The 11,905-nt window shown below is 36.3% G+C and overlaps 1 protein-coding gene across 4 annotated transcripts in view; it reads left to right on the top strand.

The window, feature by feature from the left end:
* STRADB (STE20 related adaptor beta) overlaps positions 1-11,572 on the top strand; it is a 35,594-nt gene extending 24,022 nt beyond the window's left edge. For 3 of the 4 annotated variants that reach the window (XM_047720755.1, XM_047720757.1, XM_047720754.1), the window contains 9 exons: positions 1,876-1,975; positions 5,068-5,189; positions 6,314-6,422; positions 7,270-7,393; positions 8,616-8,787; positions 9,083-9,187; positions 9,347-9,591; positions 10,206-10,248; positions 10,740-11,572. In XM_047720755.1, the coding sequence (XP_047576711.1) occupies positions 1,876-1,975; positions 5,068-5,189; positions 6,314-6,422; positions 7,270-7,393; positions 8,616-8,787; positions 9,083-9,187; positions 9,347-9,591; positions 10,206-10,248; positions 10,740-10,874 (1,155 nt within the window). In that variant the 3' untranslated portion in view covers positions 10,875-11,572. The remainder of the gene's footprint in view (positions 1-1,875; positions 1,976-5,067; positions 5,190-6,313; positions 6,423-7,269; positions 7,394-8,615; positions 8,788-9,082; positions 9,188-9,346; positions 9,592-10,205; positions 10,249-10,739) is intronic. The other variant, XM_047720758.1, reaches the window with a different exon arrangement.
* Positions 11,573-11,905: the final 333 nt, after the last annotated feature.

The following is an 11,905-nucleotide window of genomic DNA, read 5'->3' on the forward strand; positions in this document are numbered from 1 at the left end:
AAGTATATCAAGCCTTACCTCTTTGTAGTTTTGACACTTTTTGAAAATTGGGTCAGTATTTGACTATTTTCATTCTGGTTTCTCTTCTCAGTTCTACTATATTTGCAAACTTAATATCCTACATATATTTGTCTTTGGCCTGTAACTTTGAACCTATGTAAAACACTTTGTTTTAGACTTCAGTTGCTTATTTCCAATTTATGTGCCCCTTCTATTTGTCTTTATTTTTTTCTTTTTAAAGATTTTATTTATTCAAGAGAGAGCATGCATGTGCTTGCAAGTCAGAGGAGGGGCAGAGGGGGAGGAAGAGGGAAAGAATCCCAAGTAGACTCTGCTAAGCACAGAGCCCAACATGAGGCTTGATCCCGTGACCCTGAGACCATGACCTGAACCAAAACCAAGAGTCAGTTGCTCAACCAACTGAGCCACACAGGCGTTGTGCCCCTTCTATTTTAAAGAAAACTATTTCCTGGAGTGCCTGGCTGGCTCAGTTGGTAGAACGTATGACTCTTAATCTCAGGGTTGTGAATTTAAGCCCCATCCATGTTGGGCATGGAGCCTATTTAAAAAAAAAAAAGGACAGCTATTTCCCTAATGGAGTATATGGAAGCAAAGAAAAGGTTGATAAGCCTGATTTCAGTCCATTATCGGGTAACCTATTCCATTTTTCTCTAGCAGTGAGCTGTAAACCTCAGTTCATTTGGTGCTCTAGCCTTCCTGACAGGCTTGTAGTTTAGCACTTTAAGATTTTTAAAAATTGTTATATTTTCTTCTTTCTCTTATTTGTATTCTTTAAATCTGAGGTAATTTGAAGACTACCTATTCTGAAGAAATGACTTATTTGGATTTCTTTTTTTCACTGGGATTATTTCCGATTGTAATAGTAGGGTTTCTTTTTACAGTCTTTCACTCGTCTTGAATAATATTTACCTTTATTCATCCTTAACTGTGAGCGTATATTTTTTCGGCTCTTTTAAAAGGTTAGAGACCATATAGAATCAAGAATACAAAAAACAGCACAACTCCTACTGCACAGTAATATCATTTCTAATCCCTTTCTTCCTTCTACCTTGGAGGCGGTGACAACATTCTTGCCACCTGCTGGTGCCTGTAAAGCCTCCCAAGTGTCTTTTGGAGAACGGCTGTCTTTTGGGAGGTGCTCCTGGCTATCGGATGACACTGGTGCGCTCGGCCTCTTCTTTCTTCTGTGCACGTGTTATTTCACTGTGCCTGGGATCTGGTGCAAACCTAAGACTCGGACGCTAAAGCACCCCCGTGAGACCTCGGATCGTTGCAGAAGTCTTTACCCTATTTTCCCATCTCTTGAGGTTTTTCTTTCCTACCTCTCTTCTGATTGATTTCCTCTTGTGAAAAACATCAGTAATTTTAATAGGCTGCAATGTGGAAATTTTTCTTTGATTTATTAACATCTCCCTTAGCTGAGCAGGTACTTATATGTGTAGTAGATATAACTGGCAACCACTTGAAGCAAAAGCAGAAGTACAGAATATTCCGCACCAGTCCCTGCATTTCTTCCCTTCATGTACTTATTAGGTACCCTGAAGAATTAATAGCTGTTTCTAGCAACTCCTAAAAATGCTTACCAGAGATTATGCAGGAAAGTATTCTTTGCTGTCTGTAAATCTGCTTTTCCCACACTCTGCCCCTTTACATGCTGATAGCTTTTTAACCACTTAGTAGCAATTTTAAACTCTTTCTAGATCTTGAAACATTGTCTTAAGCCACCTTCTAGTGCCTTCCTAATGAGCACTTGCATGTTTGAAAATAAAATATCAGTATTTTATATTAGGGTAGAGGACTAAAATGGGGGACCAAAAAAAGTTTATTTTTTTTCATCTTTTTAAAATCATGCAGGTTGATGCGCCAAGCTTTTCCCAGTTGCCTCCATCCACTAGAGCAAAGGATGTGATCTGTTCCACCAACGTTTCTCACTATGAACTCCAAGTGGAAATAGGTAATTATCCTGGATTGACCCTTCATCATTAGAAATGAAATTGATGACAAAAAGATCATTTGGGGGGTGCCTGGGTGGCTCAGTGGGTTAAGCCTCTGCCTTCGGCTCAGGTCATGATCCCAGGGTCCTGGGATTGAGCCCCACATCGGGCTCTCTGCTCAGCAGGGAGCCTGCTTCCCTTCCTCTCTCTGTGCCTTCCTCTCTGCCTACTTGTGATCTCTGTCAAATAAATCAATAAAATCTTAAAAAAAAAAAAAAAAGATTGTTTTGTGGGCAGGTCTTTTTTTTATCACCTGTAGCATAAAACTAGATGTTAATTGTGTCAGACAGATCTATTAATAGCCATACACATGTGAAACACTTGGTGTGAATAATCACAAATAGCTATTACACACTGCAAACAGATACTATGTTGGAGTCTAGGGATATAAAACCATGTAAAGCACTTGAGGAATCCATATTCTCTCTGGGAAGATGAACAGGCAAGATAGTCTTATTTATGTGCTAGAGGGTACTGCAGTAGAGGTGTGGTGTTATGGGAACAGAAAAGATGGCACATCTGACCGTCCATCTTGACTGCACTGAGAGTCAAGAAAAGTCACAAAATTAAGCAGGAGCCTGAAAAAAGAGGAAAAGTTTGCTAAATGTTCTATTCAGGGTTTTTGCTGCAATAACAGAAAACAATCCTGACTAGCTTAAGAGAGGAATATTTTTTGAACAGTATTGCTAACTGACACAATTGTTGGCTAGAGAGAGACTTGGAAGAAACTAAGAAAAGCTACATAACTAGAACCAGAGACAGGACCATGGCGTAGGAACAGCCTAGTTAGTGTCCTACCTTAAGGGATCACTTACATCCCAGATACTGGGACCCACTGCAGTGAGTTCTGACTGCCTCCGCTTCTGTTTATCACTAATTCCAGCCTTCATTTGGCTAAGCTTAAGTCATTGACCTTTCCATGCCAGTGTCAAGGAGACCAAGAGAAAATAAGGATCTGACACTTCTAAATAGCACTGGTGGAAAATGTCCCCAAATTAGAAAGGGTATTCACATGGTGTCAATTTTTAAAAAGGTTAAAAAAAAATTACTTCAGTAGATGACTGAAGAACGCTGGTTAGAAGGGAACTACCCCATAGATGCTCTATGCCTATAAGTGGGAACAGAGGGAGTGTAGGCAGTGGTAGGAGACAAATCTGGAAAGGGAGGTTTGTAACACACTGTGAAAGATTTCTTACAGTGTATTTAGAAGTTCAGACTCTGACAACTTACCCACTTCATTTCTCAAAGCAATTTTGGAATTTACCCTGTCCATGTTTGAGATGCATTGTGGAATGGTGACAATGGTAATAATACCATCTAACAGGCACTGTGCTGAACATTTCATGTGTACTTTCTCATGTCAGCCTTTTACCGCTCCCCATTTGTCTGACGAGGATACTGAGGCTCTGAGAATTTAAGTAACAGCGCTACAGCTAGTGATTTGAAAGCAAACCTTTCTGATTGGAGAGGTGCTGCTCTGTAGTACCTTTCTATTGATAAAATGCTGAATTTAGAGGGAAAACTGGCAGCATCTCCAGGGAGCAGGGTGGAAGATAGAGATCAGTGATTTACAACTGGAAGGCCCATCCGTAGCACCCGAATCTTTGAAAATTGCAGTGCCTATATCCCATCACAGAGCTGTGGAGTCAGAATTTCTGGTGAATGGGACGTAGGTATAGGCTTTTGAAGTATTGTTTTCTCAGTAATTTTGGAGCATGCCTTCGTTGAGAATGCAGGGCATGGTGCGGAAGTCACTGCATGCGACCAGCAACAGAGGATAAGACTTGAACTACGGCGGTCATGCTGACACTGGAGTGAAAGGGATGGATTTGGGATTAACTTCTTTTCAAAGATAAATGGCACAATTTGGTGACCGTGGAGAGAGAGAGGGACTAACATTTATTAGGTGCCTATTGGCAAGTGCCACTCCAGGTGTTTTAAATTTTAAAAATTGATGACACTAAATGCTGATGAGTGTGGTTAGCTCTTATACACTGCACGTGGGAATAAAAATAGTTCAGCCGCTTTCCAAGCCAGTTTGGCAACTTCTTACAAGGTTAAATATGCATGACCCAGCCCTCGCAGTTGCAAGTATTTGCCAAAGAGAAATGAAAACATACTAAAGAATAATTTGGCAGCTTTATTTATAGTTACCAAAAGCTTAAAACAACCCAAATATCTATCAACTTGAGGATGGATAAATCGTGGTATAGTCATACAGTGGGTTATTGCTGAGCAATAGAAGCTACTGAAACACACCAATAGGGAACAGTCTCCGAGCATTATGCCAAGTGTAAGAAGCCTTTCAGGACTGCCTTTTTTTTTTTTTTTTTTTTTTTTAGGTTTTATTTATTCATTTGACAGACAGAGATCACAAGTAGGCAGAGAGGCAGGCAGAGAGAAAGGAGGAAGCAGGCTCCTGGCCAAGCAGAGAGCCCGATGTGGGGCTCGATCCCAGGATGCTGGGATCATGACCCGAGCTGAAGGCAGAGGCTTTAACCCACTGAGCCACCCAGGCGCCCCAGGACTGCCTTCTTTATGATACCATTTATATGACAAACAGAAGTCACGTCAGTGGGTCAGAGATTGCTGAATAATATTCCATTGTTTGAATTTGCCATAATTTGTTTATCAAGTCCCAATTTGAGCCATTATAATAGATATGTAATAGTATATCAATGGTATGTTAATAGTATATGTAATGGTGGTTTTAATTTGCATTTCTCTACCCTGAGCATTTTTCATGTGCTTTATTAGACATTCCTGTATCTTCTTTTGTGGATTGCCTATTTAATCTTCTGCATATTTTTGAATTTAGTATAGGGTTGCATAGAATTGTAAGAATTCTATAGAGTTGTAAGAATTTTTTATATTTGCTGGATGTAAACTTGTCAGATGTAAGTATCATTAATGCTTTCATTCAGTGGCTTATCTTTTCATTTTCTTAACAGTGTTTTCTTGAAGAGCAGAAGGTTCTAATTTTGATGATGTCCCAGTTACCAGTTTTTTTTTCTTCTTTGGTTGCTAATGTGAGTTTTACATCTGATTATAGGAAGAGGATTTGACAACTTGACAACTGTCCATCTTGCCCGTCATACGCCTACAGGAACACTGGTGACTATAAAAATTACAAATCTAGAAAACTGCACTGATGAACGCCTGAAAGCATTACAGGTAACAATGTGAGAAAAATGATATATTTAATGTCTTTTGACAGGATTACATCTGTAGGAATTTTTCTTCCCCAAATTATAGTTCTTCTGTTGAAGTTAGATTTCTTTCTTGTAATAAACACACAATAACAGTCAGAAATAATAGTTGGAAGCCAGATTCATGAAAGAACAAATATATTCAAACTTTGGTAACTAGTATAAATTCCCTCAAATGAAATCATCTTCAAAATGCTGGTCTGCAGATTTACAGTGCTCCTAGTCCAATCATGAATAGTCATATAGGGAAATAGAAAAAAACAAAAACAGTTTCTTTTTCATCCAGCTAAATAAAATCAACTTTTGAATTGATGAATTTTAACAGAATTGCATTTTGGGTATATTATAATACCATCTTCATTGTCACTAATCATTTTCAATATAAAGAGGGAAGGCATTTTTTTTTATTTTTATTTTTTAAAGATTTTATTTATTTATTTGACAGAGATCACAAGTAGAGAGGCAGGCAGAGAGAGAGAGAGAGAGGGAAGCAGGCTCCCTGCTGAGCAGAGAGCCCGATGCGGGACTCGATCCCAGGACCCTGAGATCATGACCTGAGCCGAAGGCAGCGGCTTAACCCACTGAGCCACCCAGGCGCCCCATTTTGTTTTGATATTGTCCCAGTTTTTTAGGTATTTACATGTACACATATATATTGCTCAGAAAAGAAGATTGAAAGAAATTACAGTGAAATGTTAACAGTGGTTGTCTCTGTGATTTAATGTTAGAAGTGATTATCTTCATAGTTTTATCTATTTTTAAATGTTTCTGTAATAAGAACATAATATAGTTATTAAAAGTACGACTTAAGGAGTCAGACCAAGTTCACATCTCACTTCCACTCCTTTTATTTTGTGCTTTTTGACTGACTTCTAAGTTTCTTATATCCTATTTTTCTCCTGTAAAATAGGAATGATCATATGACATACTTCTTATCATGGTGATGACATTTAAAGAGATGGCAGCACTGAGAACAGCGCTTAGTACTAATAAGCTGCGCCGAGTGTTAGCTGCCACCTCTGCTGTTAATTTCATCATAAGGGGGAGGAAAAGTTTTTAAATGTCTTGTCTCTTGTGTGTTTATCCTAGAAAGCAGTGATTCTGTCCCACTTTTTCCAGCACCCCAATATTACAACTTATTGGACTGTTTTCACTGTTGGCAGCTGGCTTTGGGTTATTTCTCCATTTATGGCTTATGGTAAGAAAACTCACCTTAGATAACATAACTCCTAGTTTAGCCTGGAAGCTGTAATTGTAAGGGTGAGTGGGATCTTAGATTTATGAGTCACTACTTTTAATTTATAAATCTAGTGGCCATCTAGATTTCATGATAAATTTCTCTATCAGGTTCATGTTGAATTTAGGCTTTGGAAAAAAGCAGAATGGGTCTGATCATCAGTTAAACTACTACTGCTTCCCTAAGAAGTCCACGCCTTTGAACAAACTATCTCCTTCCTTCAGTTTCCTGGCTCTCAATCAATGGGAAGCCACTATAGGTCTTCAAGCAGAATGTTTCTTCACCTATGCATACTATCTCTCTCCCAGTTTCTCTCATTGTAAATTGCTTATTTTACTGTATGGTAAACATCTGTGTGTGTACCTGTCTCATTTCACTGGACTTGAGCTTCTTGAGGCCAGAATCATGTATTTTTCTTTTTGGTGCTCATATATTTCCTCACACAAAGTGTTCAATAAGTGTATTCAATAAATATAAATGGATTCTAGAGCTTTGATTTTTAGGACAACTTTAGTGAATTGCCTCTGGATTGAAAAATCCACACAACATTTTTCTAGTAATACTGAAAATTGTTAATTTTCTAATCTCTAGATTATCATTAGAAAGGTCTTTTTGAAGATTCTTGAAGGAAAATTACCTTTGCATCTTAGGATAATGGTTAGACTCAAACATAATGGGTGTGTGTGTGTGTGTGTTTGAGAGAGAGAGAGAGAGAGAGAGAGTGTTTATGGTTGAAAGAACATTTAAAACTTAGCTGGAAGCAAAATCACTTTCAGTGTTCAATTAAAGATTTTAGGTGTTTCTTTAGGTTCAGCAAGTCAACTCTTGAAGACTTACTTTCCTGAAGGAATGAGTGAAACTTTAATAAGAAACATTCTCTTTGGAGCAGTGAGAGGGTTGAGCTATCTGCATCAAAATGGCTGTATTCACAGGTATTTACTTATTTGTATTTTACAGAATGAAAGGATTTAAGTGGAAGAAATCATTTAAGGAGCTTTTAAGAAGAAAAGAGTGTTAGGAGAGATAGGAAATTCGTAAATGAAAATTGAGGAAGGAATGGGCTAGTAGGTACAGTAATTGTTTGTATTTTATGTTCATTCACCAAAAAAGTTCAGACCACATCGTCTTTACCAAATTCTGTGCTCAGTTTCTGGTGGAGCACCTGCCCTCGTGGAACCCTGGGGAATAAGCTGTAGGTGGTGATCCTGGTTGTCTTGTTTGTTTTTCTTTATCTGCTTTTCAGCTCTATGTCATATTTATATCATGTACAAATTGGAACTAAATCTTCCTTTGATTTCTTAAATATTTTGTAGCACCTTAAAACTATCATATTAAGGATCACTTCTCTTATTTTTAAACTATAGAAGCAGAAATAATTGGCTGAATGTTAAAAACATTGTTCTATGATATACTGGGACTTTTTCTCTTTTAATTATTTTTAAATAAATTTGTTTTCTTTTACTGTTCATTTCAATCTCTTCAAAGCTTTTTTCTTACTATTCATTTTTAGGAACATACTGGTTAACTGAGGCGTTTCAACAAACTGTGTTCTAATTAATCAAGGTTTTATTATAATTAACCAAACTGTTGGCCATCCTACTCTGTTAGTTTCCAAATTCACTATTTTGGATGAAAAACAAGGCTCTTGTATAATTTATCTGACAAAGGAAATTTTTATATAAGACATCTGTGTAAATGATGGTAATACCATGACAGGCTGCCCTTAATTGGATAATAATGCATTTAATTTTAAAGTCTAACTTTATACTTCAAATATTACTTGGTTTTTTAGACTTCTCTTTGGGTATTTTGCAACAGTATCCTAAAATAGTGAAATTAATAATTTGATTCCGTTCCTAGTTTGAAAAAAAAATATTATCCCTTCCAAATGTAGCTAGCTTTATTTCCCCTTGTTCTAATGTTATATTAAATACTTGAAAGGATTCCTTAATTCCCCAAACATTTCATATGTGGATGTATACATATATATGTATGTATGTGTTTGTGTAAGCACACTTACTTATAAATGTGCTATTTTATAACTTTATAAAGAGTATTTATTTTCCAAGAGAATACATGGATTTGTTCTGACCAGATTTTTTATTCTTCATTGGCCAATTTCCTAGTATTTAGGATTGTTTCTTTTTGTTCTAGGAGTATTAAAGCCAGCCATATCCTCATTTCTGGTGATGGCCTAGTGACCCTCTCTGGCCTGTCCCATCTGCATAGTTTGGTTAAGCACGGACAGAGGCATAGGGCTGTGTATGATTTCCCACAGTTCAGCACATCAGTGCAGCCGTGGCTGAGCCCAGAACTACTGAGACAGGTCAGGTGTGGCCTTCGTATTGGGTTGTCTGTGCATCTTGAGTGTCTTCTGAGCTTGACTAAAAGACAATTGTGCCCTTAGACTGGATTGGTGAATGGCCTACTGCGAAACTTTTTTCCTCTTTCTTGTCAAAATTATTATGTTAGGGATTTTAAAATGTTTATACCACATAGGGATATCTTGATTTCTCACTTACGAGTTTTTTCCATTGTTCAACATCCTTTCTCAAAACACATTTATATAACTTTTTATTAAGTTAATTTCACTAAAGGACTTCAAATTAATTGTTCTACAGGATTTACATGGATATAACGTAAAGTCAGATATTTACAGTGTTGGGATTACAGCATGCGAATTGGCCAGTGGGCAGGTACCTTTCCAGGACATGCATAGGACTCAGGTAAATGCTACTAAAAGCCCCAAACTACCTTTCTTTCATAAGATCCCTTATATTCAATCTAGATAATTTCTGTTAAACGTCTTTGCTCTTAGAATCTTTATTGTTGTTGTTTTAATTTTTTCTCTGAAAAGGGTTGAAGGAATTTTTTCTTTCTTTTAGATGTTGTTACAGAAACTGAAAGGTCCTCCTTATAGTCCATTGGATGTTAGTATCTTCCCTCAGTCAGAATCCAGAATGAAGAATTCCCGATCAGGTGTAGACTCTGGGATTGGAGAAAGTGTACTTGTCTCCAGTGGAACTCGCACAGGAAATAGTGACAGATTGCAAACTCCATCCTCAAAAACTTTCTCTCCTGCCTTCTTTAGCTTGGTCCAGCTCTGTTTGCAACAAGATCCTGAGAAAAGGTAATATTGGCCACTTGTTAATCGCATCAAAGTTATATATTTTGTAGAAGCTTTGTGGTATTCCCTTCCCACCAAACTTAAATCTCTTCTATCAGTCTTTTGATCAAAAAATTACAGTCTAATCCAGAAAATAGCAATGCTAAAAACAAGTAAAGGCAAGGAGCAAACAGAAAGAGTACTGGAGCTGAAATCAGAAGACTTGGTCTCTGGTCTCGTAAAAATCAGTTCATCTTTCTGAACATTAATTACTGCATTTATGTTAATACATTTTAGAAACTTCCAAGTAGTACAAAAATGTTAGTTGTTGCCATAATAATAGTATAAATTATTATCATAACTACATATTAGTATTTCAGAAATAAAATGTGTCTTATTTATCTTTTTTTAGGCTCTTAATGCCTAGCATACTTCCTTATAATTAGTAAGTGCCCAATAAATGTTATTTTTCAAATTAATTCTTCCCATTAGTCAAGGTTGAAACTAAGAATTGGACTTCAGTGTTTTAGTATTGGGTTTTATAGCTCTAAAACTAATTTCTAATATATTTTTATACCTAAAAAATACACATTCTAATACAAGGGTTTTTTTTTTTATAACCTTTAAAAAAATTTCAGACCATCTGCAAGCAGTTTATTGTCCCATGTTTTCTTCAAACAGGTAAGCTGATCTATCTTCTGTTGTCTAGATGTTTTTCAGTACTATTAAAAATTCATTTCATTTTGTTTGCTTAATGGGACAGTTTGATAACCAAGATTTTTAATAATTATTCCCTTACAAAGTAATGTTAAAAACAAGAAAACTTTTTTGGTAGTGCAATTATAGACTTTCTAAAATACGTCCATTCTACAAAACAAAATGAGTAAAAACAGAATATCATTAAATGCTACTATGCCCTCAATTAATGTTTTGATTAGAGACATTTTAGTTTTTTCTATTGGCTAGAGATGATGAAGGGGCAAAATAATTCTGATAAAAGTTAGTTCATTTGGTTATTACTTCTCCTGTTTTCAGATGATCAAAGGCATTTTTAGTGAAAATAACCAAAAACAATTTTAAACACTTTTTACATTTTAAAAAGTCATTTATTTCTAACATAGCTCTATATTGAATTTATGTGCCAATACCCTTATTTTGAGTTTCTTTAACAGATGAAAGAAGAAAGCCGGGATTCAATACTTTCACTGTTGCCTCCTAAGCCATCAATAGCACTGTCTCCAGTGTCACCTTGGACTGAGCCAGAATGTGATTTTCCTGATGAAAAAGACTTGAGCTGGGAATTCTAGGGCTGCCAGATCCTTTATGTCCTAGATACTTGACACTTTCTCCCTGCTGCTTTTCTTCTGTATTGCTAGGTACAAATACTAGAATTATACTTGAAAATACAGTTGGTGCACTGGAGATTCCATTGTTTAAAACCACTCTGTTCAAAGGAACATGAGTTCATAGCCTATTTGGTTAACTCAGAGTTCTAGTATAACTCCAGGAAAACTTCATAATTATGAATCTAGCTACATTTAGTGTTATCTGTTCTCAATTGTTTTTTCCCCAAGCTGTGACTAACTCCCCTTCTTGATCTTTCAATATAATTTTTGAGCCAGTTAATTTTTTCAGCATTTTGTTGCCCTCAGGGGAAAGAGCCCTGATAGGACAGTGCTTCCAAGTACATTTTTTACTTCCAGATTCTCTAGCCTTTTTGATCAGCTGTTGTTAGACCAACAGGCTAGTTTATCCTGGCATCAAAACGCTTTTTTGATAGAGGGAAAAAATGTTTATACTTTTTCATTTTAGTCTGTTGATACTTATGGTAATATAAAACTGAGCCTCACATTAAATGATTCACTTGAAATATATAGGGATGTTGTAATTTGCTTTTTTTTTTTTTTCATAAAAGAGGCTAAAGTGACACTTTTCTACTTCTGTAAATTATAGATCCTAAATTCATGCACCCCGTGGGAGCTCAATAAAGATTTATTGAATTGAAGTTATGCTTTGATTTTTTTGTGATTTGACAAAGCTAAAACACAAAATTCTAATTTGTTTTGCCAAGGAAAGCCCCTTCTCAAATAGATTTATTTTTTTTTATTTTATTTATTTTATTTATTTTATTTATTTATTTACATAACATACATGAATTGGAGACAACCTGGTATGTATTCAATGAGGCAGAAGATGTTCTGGCACTTCATATGATTATTCTTGCTCCTATAGGGGATACAGAATTTAAGGATGTACCTTATTAGCAAAAAAGAGAGATGTGTCTCAAAGAGTATATAGTTTAAAGTGTGGTAAATTGGGGCCTACCTCAGTTAATGAA

The sequence above is a fragment of the Lutra lutra genome, chromosome 3, assembly GCF_902655055.1.
Source record: "Lutra lutra chromosome 3, mLutLut1.2, whole genome shotgun sequence".
NCBI lineage: Eukaryota > Metazoa > Chordata > Mammalia > Carnivora > Mustelidae > Lutra > Lutra lutra.